At 35.3% G+C, this 25094-nt stretch overlaps 1 protein-coding gene across 3 annotated transcripts in view; it reads right to left on the bottom strand.

Moving 5' to 3' along the window:
• ANKIB1 (ankyrin repeat and IBR domain containing 1) overlaps positions 1 to 25094 on the bottom strand; it is an 88895-nt gene that overhangs the window by 21576 nt on the left and 42225 nt on the right. For all 3 annotated transcript variants that reach the window (XM_066317208.1, XM_066317227.1, XM_066317218.1), the window contains exons 3-8: positions 21190 to 21490; positions 15051 to 15233; positions 8429 to 8546; positions 4759 to 4967; positions 2483 to 2571; positions 620 to 764 (exon numbers count right to left, since the gene is read on the bottom strand). In XM_066317208.1, coding sequence (XP_066173305.1) covers positions 620 to 764; positions 2483 to 2571; positions 4759 to 4967; positions 8429 to 8546; positions 15051 to 15233; positions 21190 to 21490 — 1045 coding nt within the window. The remainder of the gene's footprint in view (positions 1 to 619; positions 765 to 2482; positions 2572 to 4758; positions 4968 to 8428; positions 8547 to 15050; positions 15234 to 21189; positions 21491 to 25094) is intronic.

Below are 25094 nucleotides of genomic sequence, written 5' to 3'. Positions count from 1 at the left end.
ATATTTCTCTACCTCTGCCCTGCCACCACTGATAAAATAGGACATTTCTCAGGACTAGTTCATTACTACACTAGTATAAAAAAAGATAGTTGGATTAAAAGATTGCTTTTAAAAACAAATTGCAACAATGAAAACAAATACATTACAAAACCTAGGAAAACCAAATCTTCCTTTACCCATACACAGCAAGCACGTCAAGCATTGCACTAGGAAGTTTTTTAAAAAGAAACAGGTACTATCTCTGAGTGCAGTAATCTGAATATTTTTAAAATTTCAGATTGCAAACACAAACAACTCTGACTGATTAAAACCTTTATATCACCTGTTACAAAAATGAATTTGATTAAATGGTTTTATTAATTCTGCATTAGGCAACGTACTATGGAAATATGGCATTTCTACTTAAGGAATACATAAAATGTTCTTTCTTTTTTTCTCTGTGGTGCAGCAAACATTGATATTATGCTATATAAGAGTAAATGCATATTTGTATATAATTGTTTATGAATTTCTACTTGGAAAGCTACAGATATATTACAGCATTTCATACAGAAGCTTTAAGTTACTTTTTATAAAATGGAATACAGTTCAAGAGTAGAAGAACAGTTTGATAATTTACCTTAATGTCAAACTGAAGGTATCTCTTGTCCATCTCCTTGGAAACCACACTTTCTATGATGTCTACAGGCACAAGCTGGAAACAATCATATGCTGGGCAAAAAATGTTGTGAGCTTCACCCTCCTGAATTTTCAGATTCAAAAATCTGCCAGAATTTTGCCAGTCAGTATTTGTGAATAAAAAGTAAAAGATAAAAGGCTATTGAGTACTTTACAGAATGTTCACAGGTATTCACAATGATTAATTTTATAACAGAGAATAAGAACTATCCCTTTTTGCTCAAAAGAGCTACAAATTTGATTAACAGCATAATTACAAAAAAATAACACTGTCTTGGTTCAAATGTAACATTATCAGCAATATTTAACCCTATGTTTGTGCTTATCATCATTGCCATTTATCAGACAGCTCTGCAATGTTTAATTAAACTGAGTATTACTTCTATCCTAAATCACAAACAGAATATGTAAGTGTAATTAATCTAGGAAATAATTAATTTAATATGCAATTAATTTCTACAACTGTGCTAATAAAATTAGGTCTGGTTTTGGACATGAATGTCTGAATGGTGACCTTATTAATCCCTGACCACCAGAACACAAGATAGAACAACCTCAAAAATCTGCTGAAAGCTGGTCTTTAACAGTTGTTGCTGTTTAGTTTCAAAGCTGTAACAGGCTACTGAATTTGACATCAAGGATGATACCACTCTAACTTTAATAATTTAAAGGATAGGCAATTATTCTAAGGATCTCACCTGAGATCCTTTAATAGTTAAGGTAGACCTGTCAATTCAACCCATCACAGATTCGTATCTTAGAGCTGGGTAACTCAGTTGTGGCTATGCTCCAAGTGACTTAGGTATGACTGGCTCAGAAAGATGAATTCCACCCTCCATGTGCCACCACAAATGCCACTGAGCTGTGGCTCTGAGCCGGACCCTGTGTCCTGCACAAAGGACACACAGTCCAGCAGCCAAATTAGAAGCACCACATCAAACCAGCCATCTCTTGGTAACTCCTACATCCTGCCCAGGGATTTGCAAGGCAAGAGAAGCACGACTAATAATTTTCTTGCCACGGAACAGAACTGCCTTTGGAAAGCTCATATGGAAAAGAAAGCGCTCCTCCTTAGCTCCAGGCCAGCAGGTTCACAGAAATGGGGCTGGTCTGTAGTAGGAATAGCTGTGCTGAAATGGTGCTGTAACAAGACACTACAGGGATAGAGGTCAAGTAGTACAATCTCCTGAATGGGGACACAGAAGAATACAAAGCACTGCATACAGATATAATTATTCCTGGGAAATATGATTAATATTTATACTACCATAATTATCCACGTCTGAGTTTTTTCACTAGCATGACTACTCTGAGCTATGCAGTAAGAAGAGCATTAGATTAATAGAACTTCTAAGTGAAATCTACTCCTCAGTTATTAAACCTCAACATAAAGAAAGAATTTTAATTGCTTTTCTGATTGGAAATGGATTCACAATGCCTAAGTTTAGTGTGCTTAACCCAGAGATGGAATTAGGTATGTGCTTAATTTAGAAACTGTAAACCCCAATGCTGCCAACACCACACACACACACTGAACAAATCAAGAGTAGGCTTATCTATTTACACACAAGCTTAAAACATTTGATTAAGAATTTTGCTTAGTCAGAACCAAAACAAATGTTACATAAGCCTAAACCACTTGGTAATGGTTGTATGAGTGGCAATTAAAATATTGGATAGGTTCAAACTATCAATTCTTTGAAACCCAAACAGTACTTTAACATTAGCTGTTTATGGTCTCTGTCCCTCTTCAACACAGCAAGTCTGGAAGTTTCTCAAATGATAGAGAAGTACATATACTCACGCCTCCCAGCAAGCTCTGCAGAAGTCATGTCCACAAGGCATATCCACGGGGTCTTCAAACACAGAAATATTACACATGCAAATGTCACACTGTAAATGACAAAAATGCTTCTGATTAAGAAATACCCTAAAGCTTTTTGCATTGTTAGCAGAATGAGTTATGCTGGGAAATCACAGCAAAAATTTAAAGAAGCACTCAGAAGGGGGGAAAAATCTAGAAACTGTATCCAGAAAACAACGTTATAGGAATGGGAAGATTTGGCATCTCTGTTTCTATAACTCCCTATCCAGAGAGTGTATTTTGGGTTGCTTTTTGCAGCATCCTCGAGCTCAGGAAGCGCTTCACCCTGCAGAGGGCTGCAATCTCAGAGTTAAGAGTTCTAGGTGCAAAACGGAGCTGCATTTTTCATCAGCTTCAGAGACAGCCAGAAATGAGTTTGGAGATGATAGAGGCTACAGGAAATGTTTAGCATCTCACACAGTCAGGTCCAAATGAAGGTGGAGCAGTTTGAGTGTGCAGCAGCTGCAAATACTTTTAAGTAATAACCTACATACATATTATTTTTTCAAAAGGACTTTGAGGTTTTGGGGCTCAAAATGAAGAATAAGTTATACTACAAATACTGCAACACAAGATTTAATTGCTAAATTTTACAGAAGTAGGTGCTAAAAAAAAAGCCTCACTGAATACTGAGGCCCTTACTCTAAAATAGTTAAAGTGTAGGGATGAAAATACTCTCTGCTTATGGTTAGGTGTGGAAATAAATATTAATGTTCTTCAAGAAATACAAAAGGATTTTTCTTTTCGTTGAAACAAAGACACCATGAAAATGTATTTCAACTTTCAATGCATTAGGTATTAGATACACACAGGACATTTTCAGAAAGTTAGCCTGTGGTATGCCACTTAAAAGCACTTACATTACATCCAAAACAAAATCAAACAAACAAAAAAGGCCTTTAAAATGTAGAACTCAGTGAAGATATGTATTGTTCCTCCAGCCATTTAACCTTATTGTCTTGTCAAAATTAAATATTTTAAAAGTTGACAATGCATTAAAATTAATCTCTATTAAATTTATATGAGCTGTAAATTTTGTTTAAAATGTATTTTTAAAGTAAGGAATTTAATGAAGCCCTGAGTTTAAAACATCAAATAAAAACATTTACTAGAACTGTTTATAAAATAGGATGTGAATGCAAAACATGTAAAGAGCTTTATACCTTGTGGCTTTATTTTATCTATTCCTTTCAGTTTTCATTTTCCTGGCAAAATGAGATTTGATAGTTCAGACAAGATTCTTAAACAAACAGCAACACTAAATGTGTAACTCTGGACTTGGACTGAGACACACTAGATCTATAATGGCAATCATTATCCAAACCTGCATTCCTGGCTAATGGACCATCAATGAAAAACAAAACACACAATGTAAAACTGAGGACATATAATCTTCTGTTCAACATTTTAATTAGGAATTATTCATGGACAATGTTTAACTGCTAATGTGAATAAATGTACAATGACAATATAGCTTCTTTTACAGCATTTTACAATTAAAGAAATAAAATATTTCTATGCAGGAATGCACAATCTTAATTTTAATATGACATTTAGAGATGATCCATTTGAAAGATTGCATGTAATATTCTAAAAAAATGCTTAGATCATGGAGCAACAGTTTTATAATGCTGCAGCTGTGGATTATTAAAAAGAGAACTCTGTCTACCAAAAGAGCCACACTGATTTTAATGAAAGGCGCTTTCATATTTCAAATTTGCAATAGCTTTGTAAACCGCTTGAAGCAGCCCACACATCGTAAAAGTAATTATAAACTTACAGTACACTAGTGGGCTGACATTTCAAAATGCAGACAAAGACAATTTTGTTTTCTAAAGAAAAAATTTTCAAAAGGCAGGGTTCACAGAACTGAGTACATTCCGGGAAATGGATACAATGAAAGTGAACATCTTGATAGGGATGAGATGAAAAGTTCAAAAGGGCCAAATGCACTGATGTGACTGTAGCTGTCTAAAATGAGAGTTTGTGAGTCAGAGCCAAGGTAAAACCAGAATGGTCTGTATTTGCCAGATGCTCAACTGCTTTATCATATAGAATGTTTAAGGTGTTAACTTCTCTGTTCACCACTTTTGGAAAGAGAAACACTTCATACTTTCACAAAGGTATTTTTGGCAGCTCCCCTATCTCTGCAGGTGCACTGCGTTTAGGAATCAGCTGTTTTGCCCTGCTGGTTTAAGATCTATTTATAAATTTACCACAGCTGTCTCCATGTCTCCTGGTGAGGGGCTGATTTCATCAGGGGAAGTGACAGAAGAGCGAGTAGTGCGCGGAGTTCGCGGAGAAGGGAGCGTGTCCCACGCGTTGTATCCGCTCGGAGGGGGAGTTGGCATCTGAACCCCGGAACGCTGGCAGCAATTCTCCGGGTTACACATCCAAGCTTCAAGTAGCTTCTCCCTGTCCCAGTCTTCAAGAAATACAGAGATACAGGAAATTATGCACCTGACAATGTTTAAAATATATTTTGTATCAGCACCCTCAAAAGAACACTAAACAAAAATATTTAAAAATAAATAAATATAATAAAGTGTGATTGAGTGGAACTTTAGACATTACATTTCAGAGAACACATTCCAAGATAATATGTAATGCAATGCAGTTTTGTAAATAATTGCATCACAAGCATCTCCTTTCCCTGTAATATGTCTTAACATTATTTTTGTTATTTATTTACAGGAATTGTAGTGGCTAGAAGACTCAATTGAAAACCAGAACTGTACTGACTTTCACCGACAGATGAAAATATACCAACCCTCACACCACTGAATTTTCATTTTTTTTTCTAGGAAAAAAGTAATTGTTTAACATAGATTCAATTTTATCTGTTGTGCCTTTTTTTTTTTTTTTTTTTTTTAATGAACACAGGAAATACAGGAAGAAAACTAAGATCTAACTGGATTACAAGAAGATTTGTGACTTAATGAGTTTCCAGTTTTTATATACATATACACATATCAATGATGTGTTTCCTGGGGGGGGGGGGGGAAATCCACCTGAGTACAAAGAAAATTTCATATATTCTCACTACGTTTTATTCTATAATTATGTGTTAGTGAATGTTTTACCTTTATTCATAATTAACACTGCCCCGTTATATACAAAAAACCCCTAGTGAAACAAATTATAATATCTTAAAACTAAATCAAATCTTTCTTCCCAATTGTTTGAAATGCATTCTGTTTCTGATTCCTACAATTAATACTAAAGATATCTTCAGAATAGTATTTTTTCCTACCAAAAATACTTTAAAGTTCTCATTTAAATATGAATCTATCAAATTCCTGTACAGATTTGAATCTAAATTCATTAACACTACATGCATATCAGAAAAATTTGAATTTTGTAAACAATGAGAAATTTCCCAATTTCTCCTACTGCTTTAAAAAACTATTCTAATGTTTGGAATTTTTTTAAGTGCTGGCTACTCCCAAAGAAATGTTATTAACCAAAAGATCTTTAAATTTTTATTGAATTTTATTTTTATAAGGAAAAGATGGCTTTCCTATACTGTATTAGTGTTGGGAAAAAAATGTGTTCTAAGCACTAAACTTAGTAAAAGCATTGCCTCTGTCAAAAAAAATTCTTTGAGCTGCAGATGATTTATTGATCAGGTCCTTTCTTATCTAAGTTAAAACATATCAAAGGTTAGTTTATAATTTCACTTGTTTAAAGATATGGACCCTAAACACATTTACACTTCAAAAATTACAAATTTTATCAGCATTTTTCATACTACCCTGAGTTTATAACCTTTCTCAGAGGAGCTGACTGATGTTAAGATACAGATAAAATTTGCTAGAAATTTTCTTGACCTTTGTTGCACTTTAAAATTAGCAAGAGTTAAGACATGTCACTAAATGGACCCACTGTGTTCTCTTTACTAACTTATGAATTTTAGTAAAACACAAGGTAGTTTTGTTTGTTGAACTGCCTATTTTTTAATCCTGAAATCCATTGCTGTAAAATGAACTAGAAGAGAAACAATGTTGAAAAAACACTTGTAGAAAGACTGTGAAGTTATCTGCTTTTGTGACTGCCACAAAAACATTTTTTACCTTGGCTTTAATTCTACATACTTCTGTTTCTCAATTAATAGAAAAAAACCCCCGAAAATACAGTCTTACCTCTTAATGCCTGTGTCAATAAATTGATATATTTGTACAATAAAAGAATGTAAAGTCTGGTGGATTAAATATTATATGCCTGTAAAGTATTAAACTTAGTATATAAGTAGGATCTTTCCAAGAATTTAATACATGCTTTTAATACACTGTGTGACTTAAACCAAGATCTCACATTATTCTTTGTGAATTTCAAGATTTAATGCAAAAAAAATTTTACAATTTGTCATTTGATGTCGATTTTCTAAACCTCTGTAAATACCTATTTCCTTTACTAAGCTGAATCAATACAGCTCCAGGCAAAAGAGTTGATTTTCTCATGACTTGCTAATTGTCTGTGCTTCTTTCTGTGCACTGGCCAATTGCATTAAGTTACCAGAACATCACTAAGGCAACATCAGTAGAATGACCTTTCCAGCACAGACCGATTTCTTCTCAACTTTCAATTCCTGATTGCTGGATGCTGGCAGACATTTCTCCACAATTTACATCAACCTCACTGATTTTCAACTAATTGCAGACTGAGATTAGAGTTTGAACAGTATTGCCACAATTTTCCTGTTCGAAATATTTGCACAGGTTACGGAGCCTACTCGGTCAAGTATTTATAATTTTTAGCCTTACTGAGACTATTCTGGGAATACAACATAGCACTCAAATATTGAACATATTATAAACACAATTTAAGAATTAAACAGTCAACATAAAAGATACATATGCAAGGACTTAAATATCATCATACTGGCATAAGTTCATGCTTACTCAGTTCAGTGTTGAAAGTAACATAAATACCAGGTATGGATAATAATGTAAAAGAGATGAGTTTCAGGTACCATGAAAGTGTACCAAAAGCTGTGGGTTTAAAATACTGTCTTTGTATTTCACTTTTCCCTCTACCACTGACTTTAACAAGGAGCTCACAAAAATAATAGAGTATGAAAGCTTAATTCAGCAACACAGTGATGAGCACGCAAACTATTAACTGCCTGAGTAGTTCCTTTGGCATAAAGTAACAATGCAGATGCTTCAGTAAGCATAAGTTTTGAATCACTGAATCAAAGCCTAAAGCTTACACCAAGTTTCAGAGATACTTTTGTCTAGAGAAAACACACCAAATTCAGTATAACCTCTTTCTGACAACCCCAGTTTAACCTGAACAAGAATGCAGACTAATTTCAGTGGAAAAAAAAAAACTAGTTACAGATATGCACATGGAAAAACATACCCTGTATTAGAAGTGTAACTACAGAAAATCCTCCTAAAGACATACACATACAATTTAAACCCAAGTGCAATTTGCAACCACTTACTACAATAGTCAAACTGTTTTTATTGCAAGAAAAAGTAAATAAAAAAAGTTGATCCAGTTTTATACACAAATACATATTGGCAGAAAACCAATGGTCTGACAAAAATAGGTTTGATGAATTTGACTTTTTTGACTATAAAAGCATTTAAGTTTTACCCCTGTGTCTCTTGCCAAAATTGGGTGGTTCTGTTTTTCACACTGCTTAAGTTAAACTATCTTCCATTATAATTCCTAGTTGGAATCACTTTTCTATCAGCTTCCCTGTCTGCCTCAATGTTTTTGACATACTGCAGCTGTACTTCTTTCTGAAGTATTGTGTGATCTGTTTCCTGCTGTTAACCATTACTTCCCTTTTACTTGGAAATAAAGTGCAAACATAAAACTGTGGTTTTGAATTTGCTGCAAGCAGTTTCTTTAGACATTAAAGTTTGGGATTACCATGTGCCCGAAGTAGAGCCTCTGCAGTAAAGAGTGGGGCTTGGAGCATGTCAGCAGATTCCACGATCAGCATATCCTTAAGCCTTCGCAGGTCTTGAAGTCTTAGCCCCTCATATGGCTTTAAGAAGAAGAAGAAACATAATTTATGTCTAATATTTTCAAGTTAGTCTCTAATACAATATTAAAAAGAAAGCATTTAAAGCACTGTTACTGATCACCATCTCAACTATGAGGCAGTATGGGACAAAATTTATTCACCGTGCACGCCAACAACCACACAAAGCTATATGGAAACACTGTCATTTTGTAATATTTATACTATGACTTTTGTAAACTCTGAAATCTAAAGTTCTCCATTATAGTAGGAGGCCATCTTCAAATGATAAGCTAGCCTAACACTGACTCTCTCTCCCCAAAAACGCTAGATTTTCACAGAATCTAGATGAACTTTGATTCAGTGACTAGGCCTCAGGTATTGTGGAAAAGGTATGAGAATGCATGACTAGATTTGAACTAAGGATTAAGAGAAGAGCCAGACAAAAGACAGGTTATCATACATTGCATATAGATTCTATACATTAATTGAGACCCCTTAACTCTGAACTGGTCTGGAGGAGGATACACTGAGACATTAGAGAGTGAAAAGAATCCAGTATCTGGATCTTCTGAGGCAATATTCACCCTTTCAAAGGCGAAGTCAGTCCTGAGGAGGATAGATGAGACATGCAATTAGACGTTCATAGAAACACTATGAGGCTGGAGGTTGGAAAGGACCTTCAAATGTAATTTGTTCCAACCTTCCTCCTCAATCAAGGTCATGTAGAGCCAGCTGCCCAGGGCCACGACCAGATGGCATTTAGGTATCTCCAAGGCTAGGGATATATTATACATGGAGATATCAAAACTCTTTTTGAGAAACAATGGCCAACTCTCATAGCCCTACTGAAAGCAGATCATCCAGCTGCCTTCCTGGTCTGAATATCCATCCCCTTATTACAGCATTAAAAAAACAAAACCCAACAAATCAGAAAGACAAAAAGAAGTAATTTTAGGATTCTGAATTAGCTCCAACCAGGAGAGCAGAGATACACACCTATGTTTGCTGACTCATTTTTAAAACCAAAAAAGGAAGATTATGACAGCAAATAATGTATCTGTTAGTGTTGCACAGAGAAAATGACCCATAGGTAGGAAGAGAAAAAAAAAAAGTGGGAGGGTCTGTAAAGAGAATGGATACAGAAAGGATATCTAAAAACCACTATTCTTACATGCACTGGTTTTATTTATTTATTTAAAAGCTAGCTAACAAAATATTTAAAACATTTGATATAAAGTGTTATATGCTATCAACTAATGAGGAAGCTGGCCACCAAATGGCAATTGTCTCCAGCAATCTGGAGAGGGAAGGACACAGCAGCAGTGGTGACAGATAAAAACAGTTAGGACTGTGTGTCGTTATTTACAATCCATATTTGGGTTTTATGTAGGCCATAGCCCAGGACTCTCCAGTGCTAGCTTATAAGGACTCAAATGCATGCATACATACATAGCCAGAAAGCAAAAGACTGCTTCTGTCCTCAAAAAGTTACAGTCTAAGTAAAAGTCTGCTGTCTGCTTAAGGATAACAAGCAGAAGTGATGGGAAGAATGGATATCCTGGGTTTCTAAATGACTTTGTTCTTTTAAGACACCTACTCTAAAAATGTATCTGGCTTCCTGTACTCCAGACATCATAATTAACTCCATAATGCATCTAAAACCATAACTGACTCACACAAGGACATCTCCTGTTAGCTAATCAGTGAAACAAACAGGGGCTTCTACATCCTAGAAACTTTGTCATCAAGCAAGAGTAATGCTCTCCAGATCTGCTTTAGCTCTTTGTTCCTTTTGAGAAAGCAGGGAGAGCAGAAGAGAAATGACGTGTGAGTGTCCTGACCTGTATCATGATTGCTCAAGTTCAGGCAGTTTCTGTATGTCCTTCCTGTGCTGATCATGCATGACTCAGTAAAGGACAATCTGAACGCTAATGGCTTGCACTGAAATAGATCTGGGCTGCTTGGATTAATAACATGCTGGAATTTGACTGACCTTCTTAACTTATTACAAAAGAGATAATTTTTAACAAACATTTAAGAGAGACAGGGATAGAAACAACTGTGTGCCAGAATGATTATAATTGTGCTGTATGTACAGCTAAAAAATAGAAACAAAATGATCATGACTGAATCTGAACTCCATTTTGAATTGCAGTTGTAAAGCAATCAGCTGTGTCAGCACAACAGTACTCAATTCTTGAAGACCATACACATCACAAGTAAAAATATCTTTTCTGGTAAACTTGCAACATATAAGTACATTTTAGGACCTGGTATTTTATCCTAAAATACAGATATGTTTAAATTATCTTTAACCGATTGGTTCTAGGTCAACCACTGGCAAATATCTCCCCTTGTGTTACAGACTACTATATTACCTCAGCTGGAGCATTCCACACAACCCAGCAGGGAGTTTTGGATCTTCAGTTTTTAAGAATCCTAATTTGATCTTTTTAAGTAATGAGGGAAATATTCCCTAAGAATGTGTTTGAAACATCAGACTTTTTTTCATAGAATAACATATGAGCCTAGAGAAGAAGCTGAAAGAAAAGAAATTTTAGACCGGCACTATTAAGGAGGTTAATCTGGAAATTCCAGAGTGAAGACTTTATACAATGGGAACCCTACAAATGATAAAGTGTACAAGACAGTCTTGTAGAGGTTTGTGAAGATACAGTCTTTAGTTATGAGGATGTACATCCAGTATGTAATACCACAGAGGTTTTTTTTATCCAGTATATAATATCACAGAGGTTTCTTTTGAACTACTTTGAACACTGATGACTTATCTCTGCAATGCCATGTGCTGTAAAGGATTTTGATTACAGTTTATGATGCTTGGAGCCCTCTCTTAATGGTCATTTATGGAGGAATTCTCTATTGATATTTGCTGTGAAAAAGACATCGTTCAATATTAGCATCACTTAACTATATAATGATTTCAAAATATACTGTTATAGAGTTACTACTTTAACGCATTGCTGAGCTTCTCACTACAGATTCCAACACTTCTGTATTTTCAACATTTGTTTGAATTTTCTTCTCCAGTTTTTACTACTAACATTTAGATATCATAAATTATTTCTTTTCTCCTTAAAGTACTTTTAGTATGTAAGCTGATTAATTTAACAGTTCATTTCAAACTAATATTACTTTCTTCTCTTTTAAAGAACCATTAAAAAAGACGGGGAAAGTAACTCTTTGCAACAGCAGTGACTATATAATTAAATGGTGTCAAAACACTTCATGTAAACATCCTTTATGGCTGGATGGAGTTCTACAGTTAATGGAGTAATATATTAAAAATTATTTATACTCCATTTAACTCATTCAAGTGAAATTATATGCATTATATGTATACTGAGACTACATATATCTTAACTAAATGTAGTCTCCTTCTCTCCTTTCTCTTCATAGACCATTCTCTACTTGTAGAGATCAAATAAATTTGAATAATTTAAGATAACTCTTTGTACTTATGGTGTCTATATTACTTATATATTTATATGACATCAATTCAGGAATCGAAAAAAATCATTCCAATTATTATACACTCAGTAAATCTGTGATACACTCACTAGTAGTGTATTCCTTCAGTATTCAGTGATATATGTGTAAAGGGAATGAAGAAATTATATATTTTGCTATTGCATAAGGTATTTCACTGTGTCTGAGAGCCAAAACTGTTCTGGATGATCTGCTATGAGTTACTGTTCATTCCCAGGTGTTTCTACTGTAAATTTAAAACATTCCATGATTTGATTGAAAGGAAGGACCCTTTCAGTCTCGGGACTCCAAGGGATACATCACCAAGGCAAATATCCTCTCATGCTACAACAAACAACAATGTAAAAGACTGTGCAAAAGGAAAACCAAAATCTATAAAAGCAGCTGAAGTACAATCACTTACTGTCATATTATTCAGCGTATTTTCAATTAAATTTAAAGATAGATTTAGATTTTATATAACAAAGATTATTTTTTTTTGAGATTATTCAACAAAGTAAGAGCAAAGAATCAAGGAAAAAAAAAGGATTGTGTTCTCTTGTAAACATGGCAGGCTTGGAAGGGGAAGTATTGGGTATATCATTACAGATACTGCTGTGCAGATCTTAAACACTGCAGTCAAGCCCATTTGGTTGTTTTGCCTGGGAAGAAATCCTATTCATGGTTTTCAAATGTTTTATCTTTTCCTGTAACCTTCATTCAAAAGATGCCGTTCCTTTGAAAATGCATTTCTTAGTGTTCAAAGTTTTTTAATTATTCATGAAAGAATATTTTCTGTTTTGAAAGGGTGTTGAATAGCAACAATTACAAGCTGAATACTATGCTAAACAAGCATTTTGTACACTCCATCCCTCAGTGTTTAATAATACATAAAAATGAAATGAAGAGAAAAAATTAGAGGATCGTCCTTGAGAGGCAATTCTGGTGAAGCATCTGTACTCTGGGGCTTTTGACAGAGGCATCACCATTGCCAGTGGTAAGTGCAGCTGTCACTGCCCATCCCAGACATTTGTACACCGACCTGGAGGATGAGGACATGCAGTCAGTTGAATTGCAGCTCAGTGCAACTCTTTCTAAGGCTGTTTCTTCAACTGCTTTTGGCCACTCTGAGGGCTCAATTTGAAAGATTAATGTCTCCTGGCTACACACTCTTGGCATCTCCCTTGTGCCAGCACTTGTTTTTTTAGAGACAAACAAAATCTTAGAGAAATTGTCCCACTGGAAAGTCATAAGGAAAGGGGGAAAAAACCAGCAGAGAGCATGTGAAGATAGAATTGCACTCTGTAAATTCCCAAGGTCATCAATTGGTGTACCAAATTCCAGGCTGACATTTTTTGGCTTGGGAACATTTGGAACACATGGGAAAGCTGTGCTGGTATGTGAGATGGACAGCTGTGCAGTCCCTTGTAACTATCAAGGCTTTAAGATGGCTTTGCTCAGCATCTACCTTAAATAGGCATGAGACAACATCTTCTCTTGCAGAAAAGGCTATTCAAGTGGCCCTTGATTTGCACCACCCATATCTGTAAGTTCCTCATCTTCTTACCCGTGCTGGTGTATATGCCAGAAAACCCCTTGTATAAATATGATGATAACAATTATTCAACTTAAATAGTACAGTTATATATTACCACCCTTTAAAACTTTTTCTTCTTTTAAGCCAAAACATTGTTATGATCCAGCTGAAAACATAACCTTCCAAATAGTTCTATTTGCAAAACCAGAGGAGTGGTAAACTGCAATTGTGGCAAGAAACGGCTGCAGCCTTTTAAAGTGTTTCTGCCAGGAGAGAAAATATAATTTCAAACTATCTTCTTATAATTTGGATGCCTCTACATGGAAATATTCAGAGAAATCAAAGTGAGTTAATTACGTTTGCTATTTCAATGTACTAACTATATTAAACCTCATCTCTGAATGTCTCGTCTAGGAATAAACTATCTAATTAAGCCTGTTTACATTTGAATTTATCCAAGAAAAATGGTCAAAAAATTAAATGGACCCTACAAGGACCTTCTTACTTTCAAATAAAAGTGACCATGAGTGGCATTTTTCAGAGGAACAGTTAATGTGATCTAAGCCTACTCATGTATTTTCTTTTAAACATCATCAGGTCATAAGTGGACCAAGCTAGTAAAAAGGCAAGCCATGCTATTTCTGAAGGGAGTAAGGGAGTAACCATAGAGAAATCTATTGTCCTTTAATTTAAACAGAATTATTTTGTAATATTTACCGAATCATATAATTTATCTATGAATTCTTATTTAGAATTTTAGTTAACTAAAATCTGATAATGAATGGGGAGGGAACTTGTACTCAGAATCCTTTTGGTTGAATTATCTTAATGGAATCACAGTTGTCTGTAAGGCATAACAGAATTCAAACCAATTTTTTGTCAGTGAATTCTCTCTCTCTTTCAAAAATGTACTTGGAAGTAACACCACTTGTTATTACCTGTTTTTCATATAAACTCTGGTATGCAGTAGCTTCAGGCATCATGTTATAAAACAAAAAAGTAAACACACTATGTTGAAGGCCTGTACTAGTCAGTTCTGAGTGTTTTTCATAACATTCAACCCAGTCTCAGTCCAGAAAGATCCATGGGAAAATTTTCCCTACTCTATTCCACAGGTTTCCTCCTTTTCAGAATTTCTTTTGTCATAACTTTTGAGAAAAAAGGCATCTTAAGAAATATTAAAAAAAAAAAAAACATTAAATAATGTTTGTTTAGAGAAACTGTTTCTGAGTGTACTGGCCTCACTGCATCTCCTCCGGCCTCACAGCCTGCCAGACAGTCCACATAACTAAGATATGAATAAAATTTCTGTTTACTTTTGACAATGTATTTGTTATGTTCTCAGAGCTTAACTTGAAAATGATAAAGAGCTGTGCTAAAACTGTTTACAAATAGAAAGTACAAAGTACAGTACCTACTGAAATACTTGCAGACCTGTGTCACAATGTAACTGCTATGAACAGAAATGTGCAAAATACTTCAGACTTAAAGTATCTTCTGACCTCTTTTTTGTCTAAAGCAGCATACTCAGCTTCAATGCTTTCAGCTTCAGGATCACGTGAAAATACCATTCGAGATTCCAGGTTAAGAGCCAGCTCTTTGTGGTGCTGTTTCTCTGCACAGTCACATGGGGTATCTTTATTTTCATTTTCTGCAAACAAATCTCCACCATGTTTTACTAGAAGCTGAAAAGTAAAATGGCAAAGTAAGCAGCTATTAATTAGCAACTCTAATAGAACCCTAAAGAAAAAAGCATGTGAACTAAGAAGAAAATAAAACAAAAAAAGAACAAGAAAAACAGAACAATTATTACAATAACAATAATAATGGTCATTAGAAACAAGGATTATATATTGTTATTAAATAAATTACTGCTTGCTTTTGTGCATAATTATACCTGTACACACCATAATTACACAGAACCACTAAATCTAAGAAATACATTACAAGGTAATGCTGCACAATATGTTAGTTAGGTTTTAATGACTAAAATGCTGCTTCACTGATATGGTCAGTGCCCCATAGAAAATGAGGGGTCTGAGGCCCTCAAGCATGTGTGAAGATGGAGCTAAAACCACCTTTAAATACTCTTTCTACATGGGTACAACTCCACCATTTGTACATTTGTGCTGACAGAAAATAGAAGATTCCTTGGGTAGGAGAGATGAGAGGATACCAAGCCATAGGGAGCACAAAACACTACTGGCCGCTCTACTTTGTTTTTGAGGACATGAAAAAAGTGAAATGAAATAATGCTAATTCAAGCAATTCTAATATGGTCCAGTGTTCCGTCATTTCACTCTTGCCAGTAACTCTCCCAAAATGCAGTCTCTAACAATTAAACCCCTGTGCTGCTCTCTTTAACTTGCTGACTTGGTCTCTTGATATAAACTGACCTGCTATAAAAGCAAGGACAGCATATGCCACAGATTTTAAAGGCCCAGGTGAAACATTCTGCTGATTTATTATGACACCTTTATATCGTTACTAAAATGATTCATCTTGTTACTAAATAAAGTCTATAAACATCATCTTGCCTTCAGACCATGATGTCTGTAACAACCCTATTCAGGGTATTTCAAAACTAAGGTTCTAATTTTTACACTTCCAAAATGCTACAAATTTCTCTAAATTTATCTGTTCTTCATATAAGCCTTTTCGATCGTGATCAGACACTCCTTAAATTTTTCTTCAGTAGAAAATTTCCTTCATCTGTCACTGCAGAATACAGAATGTCTTTTACAAACCTGGATTCATTCCTGTAGATTGGGAAAGCTTTCCCACCTTCTCCAAAACAAAATACCAAAAATACCACAAACCAGTGCAACGACAAGATTTAGCTCAGAAGGTATTAGTGTCACTGAATGTTTCATCTTCATAGCAGAGTATCAGGCAGAAATGCAGATGACACTGAGACAATTACCACGATACACAGTCAACAGTTAACCTTTGTTCTATCTAAACCTCTTAACACTGCCAAAACTTCGTTAACCTGAATATTGTATTCTGTCTGTTCATTTTAACCTCTAAGAGAAATTTAACTGAGGCAACTAAGACACCTTCTGAGGAAAAAGAATCATAAATATATTTGAAAGAATATTCCATAGACTTATGCAGTTCAAAATCTAATCTGCAAGATGAGGAATATGCGAAGCAACTAATTTTTAATAATGATGCCATATTTCTCTAGAAGCATTGTTCAAAAGTCTTGTGTTGCTTGATTAATTGAGATTAATAATCTAAACAATCATATTAGCAATTTAATTGCAAAATTGCAAAAATACCATTTAATATGCCAAATATACTGTGATAGTGTGGAATGTAGCTGCATAAAATCAAATCTGTTCATGAAAGTTATTATTGTCTATTCAGTAGTTTGAGGTAAGCATATAATTTTACCCAAACTATCTTTAGCAATGGGTTTCACACAGCTGTTCTACTCAGAGGAAAAATCCAACACATGTGAATGGAGCAGTATCAAAACTGCATATTTGACTGTCAACTCTGAACAAGTCAACCAGTATGTACTTTACCCAAAAGTATCTACGTTTGGGGTTTCCTTTTCTTATTTGGGTGTGGTGGGGACAGGCAAAGATACAGAACTGGGGTTTTCCTGAAAAGTGGTGAAAAGTGAAGGAGACAATGAAGAGGAATGCTGCTCTGAGAGTACCACTGCAAAAAATGGGCAAGAGGCATTCCTGGGGTTCTAAGAGAGGTTCAGTTTTCTGGAGAGAGGAAGGACAACTTGAGAATTAGGATCAGTTTCTTTATCTGTTTTGTGGTTTGTTTGGTTTGTTTGTGTTTTTTTGTTTGTTGTTTTGTTTTTGTTTTTGTTTTTTTTTTGTTTGTTTTTGTTTTTTTTGTTGTTGTTGTTTTTGTTTTGTTTTGTTTTGTTTTTTAAGAATTTTAATCCTCAAATGCTTCTAGGAACAAAGAGATAAATGTTAAATTCCTTCACCAATCTCTCAGTTTCAGGCTTGGTGAAGGCATGTAGTGTTTCTGTTCATAAACCTGTTCCTGTTGAAGAAGTTAGAAGGACTGCAGAGCACAGACCGGAGGATTTATGATATCTCAGATTCAAGGTCCTCTATCCCGTGGTAGGGCACATAAAGAAGTTTTAGCTTGGGTTGTACACTGTATCTAATGCAGAAACTATGACTAGTTAGGACTACATAACTCGGGCAAATAGCAATTTGTGTGGATCAGATTGTAAATTCTTCTTCAAAGACAAACTGAAAGTGAATTAGAGTCAGAAATGGTTTACTCAATTACAATATGTATTGCTAAGATAACATAACCCAGTTTATATAATTAAATGAGGAATTAGCTGTCTACTAACTGGATTTATCTAATGAATCACATTACAGACACTGAGAAATAGAATGATAATTTGTAAAGAAGCACAAACCATGAACTTTTATGATAAGTTTAAAACAAATTGACTTTAGTCTGCAGTTAAAAGCTGCAGCTCAGCTCCAGAACCACAATTCACTCTGCAGCAGCTGTTATTCTTTCTGACATTACAGTCTGCCTGGACCTTACTGCATGACCCCATTTGCTTCATTCTCTTGAAACTGAAACTTTTTAAACTGTTGTTTAAAAACTCTAACACCACTGTATAGCCCCATGTAGGGACATGAAGACAGAAACAGGCAGAAGACTCCTCGCTCAAATCCCTTGTAAGTTTGTAAATACCAGATACTGAAATATGCTGGAAACTTGTTACTTAAAGTTTCTTCTGTTTACTATTTCTCTACCAGAAACAACCTTTCTTACATCAAATCATTTTACGTGCATGTTTTTCACCAACTTTTTTAAGAGGTCATTCAATACTAATTGCTATCTCCCATTTTCTCATATGATATGCACATTTGTCCTCTATTGTATAATAATGTAAATAAAAATATGTTTAAAAGCAAATGTCTCATCATGAGGAAGGACAGATAGAACATCTGCAAGTGAAATGCCTGTAGGCAGAATTTATCAGGAAGCTGGATCAAATAAGTGGCACTAAAATGAGAGAACAAGAGCGACTTCTATAGTCCTTTGCAATTAGTTCCCTTATGAAATCTGAAGAATAAAAACTTGACAATCAAAATAAAAGCAGTAGTAACACAGACCGAGGAGACAGCCTAATATTTGTTTACAAATAAATCACATCACAAGAGGCTCTAAATCAATCTTATAACCATGATTTATTTTGGATAAAAGAAAGAGCCAGGCGACAGCTATATGTCATTCAGTTATCCTGTCTAGAGCTAGCTGGGTCTGAATATACTTCAGCTAGGAAGGACTGCACAGTGACTTGCCTCCCTGCTGAAATTCAGTAAATACGTAAATAATTTCTAAGCACATGTTGAAGACAAACTGCTGGTGTGGAACTTGAGGAGCTGTAACAACATGGGGCAGAGGCAAGAGAAGGCATAGGGGCAAGATTGAGGCTGTGTTGCTGGAGTTTAAGTATGGGCATCTGACAGCAGCATCCTCTTAACTCCTCTCAGTACTGAGCAGGGAACCAGAGAGGCAGGAGCTTAAATAACAGCATAGAAAATGGCATCAGGAAGATGAGTTTTCATTCATTAGAAGCTAAAAAAACTAAGGATGATCTGTATACTAACAGAATGAAAGAAGGGTTGGATATTGGAAATAAAAAGACACTATCTGAACTTCTATAGAAAAGACTAATAAAAGAAGAACATTCAGTTCAAGAGGGTGCAGAGCTGAGGCCGAGGAACTGAAATGACAAACTTTAAAAGAGAATTCACAGAGAATATGATGCTATGTATCTGTTTTTAAAATAGACTCCAAACAAACAAACTCTATCAAGAAATACCAGTGGAAAGAGCTGCTGAGAGGAGAAACACATCTTGACTTTGTCCAGAGTAGTCTGCAAGACCTAATTCAAAATAGTACTATCAAAGAACCACTCATTAACAACTCCCAAGGATTTATTAAACTTGCAGAAGAGGTAGAAAGACAAGGAATACACTGCCCGCTTTCAAAAAGTAGAATTAATTAAGTCAAGAAATCCACTGCCTACTTTCAAAAGGAGATACTAAGTAAATGTGGAAAAAGATTCCAGAAACATCAGAAGAATCTGTGAAGAGAGACAAACAGGACAAAATCATGTGGAAAGTAAGAAGCTGAGGTGGTGTCTAGATGAAGAATATGTAAAGAACAAAGTCTGGGAAAGGTATATATGCAAAATTCCAATAAAGAAGACTGACAGGTTTTTGAGCTGAAATACCATGTGCAGAAAAACTCAGAACAAATATTTTTAAAACATCACACAGTGAATCTTTCAATGTTTTTGTAAAGTTGGTTGCTGGACAAAGTGTAAAAGCAATCTCATATAACAAATAGCAAAAAAGTGGGATGAACTGTTGGATTCTCTGTGGATGTACCACACATACTTTAGGAAGGACACAAAAGAAAGTCTTTAAAATTGAAGTCTCAGCACAAGAGGTTCTAGAAAAATCGATAATCAAATACTAATATAAATACTCAGCATTAGATGGTATTTATACCATAAGTACCATCTTATGGTATAAGTATACCACACTTATCTTATATTCATGAGTCCTAATGAAGCTCAAATATAAAACTTCTGAACTATTTATTATAATATGCAGTTTACTGCATCTGTCATGCTACAAAATTAGAAGAGAGTAAAAGTAACACCAATACTAAAAGCAGCTCCAGAGAATGTCAGGAAATATCATCAGGTTTTTACTGCAAAGATAGGTCACCAGTGAATTTCCAGAGGTTCTGGGACCTGACTGTTTAAGATATGAAGATGTATTCTAGAAGAGAAGGTGAAAAAAGAGGTGATAAACTTTGCTGATGATACCAAGTTACTGAGCATAGTTGGAATAAACATGAAATTATGAACAGTAGAAAAAAAAAGTAAATTTCACATACAAATGCTGAACTGTGAAGTACTTGTTGCCATTGAAAATACAAATTTTGGTGTTAAAATAGACAGACGTATGAGGATGTTAACTGTTTTTCAAAATATTAGATGTCTGCTCATGTTCTTTATATTAAATTACCAGCACAACTAAATGCTAGTTCTCATTACTTAACATTGTTTAAAAATAAATCTGAGCCAAGATCTTCAAAAGTCATTCCCAATTACTCATTATTATCCACTACTTTTGCAAACATTAAAAAACCTAGACACTGTAAATTAAAGACATCAAATATGTTCTTGAAACATCTACAGCATTTCCAGTCTCACCTGCACAGCAAAATAAAAAGAGCCTCAATTTTCTCTCAGGTTGTTATTTCACTTCTCTTTACACATATAGGATGCCTATGCCTACCTTTAAAGCCTTTTCTCCACTGTTACAGTCTTGTAATTAATTCCTATTTTTATATACCTACATGAGTCTTCTTCATGTTGAGGAGTTATTTTCATGAAGGCAATGTATATGTAATCCATTTCTTTCATTTTTCTCTACAGTGTTTGTTTTGGGCTGTTTATCTTTGCAATTTTTCCAATTAATGGAAAATAAAATTTAAAATTAATTTAATATAACATATCAGATTCCCCCTCGCATGAAAAAAAGCTTTGTGAAACATTTTGCATGTCAGTTACTTATAATATACATAAACTTATAATTGTATATGAACTTTTACCTCAACACAGGTTTTCATCCCTGAGGCAGCAGCATAGTGCAAAGGTGTATTTTTTTTGTTATCAACAGCATCAATGGCTGCTCGTTCATACTGTCCTTCATCCAGCTTTGCCCCCTTCCACTTCAAGATCATTTGCAGACAATCAGCTCTTCTGCAGTCGTCTTCTGAGGGTCTTGTCAGGCGGGGATGAAGAGCTCCCTCTGAGATCATGATCTGAGGTCCCATACACAGTAAGTGCATAGATGTCTCATTGTGCACATTCCTTTTATTTGGGTTACCATCTCGAACAAAAAGGAAAGTTCTGCAACAGGGGAGAAAATACAAAAAAATATTTAGCACACAATTCTACTAATTTCCTTTAAGTGGGAATGATGGATTATGACATCTCTCCTTTTTGCAAAGATTTTGATTATCTGTGTTAGTGACAGATGTTCTTTAACAGAGAATTACTACTGGATAGCTCTCCTCCATTTCTCTTAGGGGTTGAGAGCCAAGACTAGGTGAATTATTGAAATATCACTATGTACCATATACAATTACTTTGTCAGTGTATGAGAAAGTTTATTCTACAGTTCCGTGTTGCATTGTGATAAATGTTATTAAGGCACAAGATTGATGAAATAGGTACTTTATTTCTTCTGCTCTGTCCTGAATAGTAGTGCATTTGGTAGTTTGCAAATAGATAATGACAGAGCAATTTGTTAAAAAATTGATTCTCCTTTGCTGTATCTTTAGTCAGATGTAGATGCAGCACTTACTACTTCTTAAAATATTACAAATACTATTCCTGCCAGCACATTGAGGAATGACTATTGACTTTTTCAATACAGAAGTGCACATAAGGCAAACTTTCCCCTATACAGGTGACAGAAGCTGGCAAGAATTTAAATATTCTCTTGAATGCTTTAGACGCAGTTCAAAGTCAACAATATTACCAACAAGAAGCACCATCTTAGGAATGAAAGGAGAACAACAGGCTCATTCTTAGAATCACAGCTCTGAATCCTAACAACACCTGAGATAATGCAGCTCCCTTGCTGCCTCTTGTCAGCAAGGATTACAGAAGTTACAATCCAGATCTGAAATGGAAGAACTGAGATGAATCATACAAGCCCTGTGCATCCGTATGTGCTTTAGGCTTTTGATGTATACTAAAACATTTTTTTCTTAAGCAAGAGTAAATGGTAGGCAATGGCAGAGAGGAAAGATCATCTCATTGAAGGACTGGGGTCAGAGAGACAGCAATGGTAAAAGAACTTCGTGTGAAGGGAAGAAGAACAGGCATTGTTCCCTCAGGTTCCCAGAAAGCTAATACCAGGCTAAATCTGAAGTGTGGTACATTCATTCAAGAAGTCACTGCAAAAAATACCTGCACTGTTTCCATAAACCCTCTCACATATAAAACCTGCAAAAGTCACTGTATGTCTCCTCTCCAGGCTGTTTCCTTTCTCCAAACACTTTGTAAATATGAAAAAAAACAGTCATTCGAGAATCCCATTAAATTAGTGCAGAGGACCAAGTTTCACCCTCCCTGACCACACCCCTAAGACTAATGAAAAACAGTTTCAACCACTGAAAGCAGCTGCTGCCTACCTACTGTTATAAATATTGGAGAATTAATTCATTCTTTTTAGATAGATATCCTGTATAAAAATATATACTGTATCAAATGCCACTACATCCTTGAAATAGAAGTGTGGTGCAACTACAAGCTGCTTCCAGGAATAGGAGACCCATTCATCTGCAAAACAAAGAAGGGTGCCCCCACCAGGAGAGGGGCCCTCTCCAGAGATGGGATTGCCAACAACCGGTGATCATCACCTGACTGGGATCTTATTGATCTACATCGAACTGGTGGGCATGTGAATGCCAAGTTCCTGTAAGTCTAATCAGGAGCCCCAACACTGCCTGGAAAACCATTCACCAGACCACAGAGGGAAAGAAAAGAAATATTAATTTGAAACACCAACAGAATGGACAATAGGATGAGGCAACTTTTGCCTCAAGCAAGAAAAACTGCATAAAAGTGGACTGTGCAAGGACAGAATTTGTGAACCAGGGAGGATACAGCACGCTGCTGGATCTGAGGTTCACCCAGCATCGATCCCGGGATCCATGCTGTCTGATTGATTTTGGCTTTTTCCATAAAATTCTATTTCGCAAAATTTTATCAATAAATTGGCATTTTTAAATGAAATTAGACTCATTATTTATAACACTACAAAATCAGACAATGTTGCTCTTGGTGAACAGTTGTAAAAAGAACTAGACAAATGTACCAAATTTGACCAAAAAAAAGTTATTTATTTCAGTTATTGCCTTATGCTATAGTTACAAGTCTAAATGCCATCTCCTTTTTCTGTTGTCCCTGAATCTTTCTCTCTCTCACAGTTCACTCATGCTTTATTCGGGACAAAGAACAATCCTGAAACTATTTTACTAATAAAGGAATAGGCTGTACAGGGTAGACAGGAATTTCCCTTTCAGATATTATTGAAAATAGTCTGGACAAGTATTTCAGTACAAGAAACTAGGCACAGATGATCTGGTCCTGCAATGGAAGAACATCTTGATAGCTGTTTGGTCAGATGGATTTCTGTCCTTTCTTCCTCCTGAAAATCTCTGAGTGATTTGAATTTGAAATAAAGCTTATTACTAAAATGCCATTCTTTTAAATATGTGGCAACAAAGTATTCAGAGGAAAACACAAAACAGTCTTCTATCTACGTTGCCCTATTTTGGAAACAAAAAATGTTCCTTAGAGAAATCTCTCTTTCATTCCACGATAGCTGACATGATAGATGCATTTGTTAAGGAATATGAATATGCCAAACTGGAGATTAAAGAACTTGTCCAAAAAAGTCACAGCATATTTTGTTTGCTTGAGGTGTTTTGTTTGTTTTTGGAGGGAAGGGATTTAGCTACACAGCCAAAATCCATCAGAGCCAATTATGTGAAATCGTTAGACTAACCAGTATCAAAAGCTCTCCAAAGTGAATCTGCTTGTTTTCATTAGCTTTACACAGTATGAAACCAGAAACAGAAAGAAAGTAGGGGAAGGAAGGTGGGAAAGTCAGAGACAAAAAGAGAGAAATGGGAAGGAGAGAGAGAAGATAGGGACAAGAAGATAAATGCTATAGAGGCACTGGATATGATACGCTGGATATAATCAGCTCTTCAGCATAAGGGCAAGTCAAGCCAAGCCTGAGAAGCCCAGCCAAACCCGTGACTTAAAGTTCAGAGATGACTAGCATCCAAAAATGGCCAAATGAATACATTTTATATCCACAAATTCATTACTCAACAAGGCTCCATTTTTAACAGTGGTATTTGGTGCATAAGACTTTCACAGAGCAGTGCTGTAGATCCCTGCAATTTGGCTCATAACTTCAGAGGTATAAAAAGCTAAATTTTGCCTGGAAATGTACTGATAGAGTGAAAATATGCACTGCCTATGGGAAATATCACTTAACCACAAGGCAGACAGACTTTACTCTAGTTGCAGTTTCCAGATTTTGCTTCAATCTGTAGCACTTTGCAGAATCCAAACTTGAGGTGACAAAGGCATCATAAAAGTGTTGAAAAAGTGACAAAAAGGAAAGGGCTGTAACATTCACACCTACTACTATCTGTATTTGCAAAAAAGCAGCAAGAAACTCAAGATCACAAGGCTGGGAACTTGAATAATAAACAACTGGGACATGTCCTCACTTTGGGAAACTAACAACAGAACTATTTTTTCAGGTTTTGATAAAACCTTTAATGTCTGGGACATGAAACTCACCATATTCACAGTTTCTTTCTCTCTCTAAACAAATGCTATCTGTATTTTTGCTATATATAGACACACATTGCTGGGACTAGATGATCTTTAAGATCTCTTCCAACCCAAACTATTCTGTGAT

This window comes from Sylvia atricapilla, chromosome 1 (genome assembly GCF_009819655.1).
Source record: "Sylvia atricapilla isolate bSylAtr1 chromosome 1, bSylAtr1.pri, whole genome shotgun sequence".
Classification (NCBI taxonomy): Eukaryota; Metazoa; Chordata; class Aves; order Passeriformes; family Sylviidae; genus Sylvia; species Sylvia atricapilla.
Note: the sequence above shows the minus strand (reverse complement) of the source record. Positions and strands in the feature narration are given on the sequence as shown.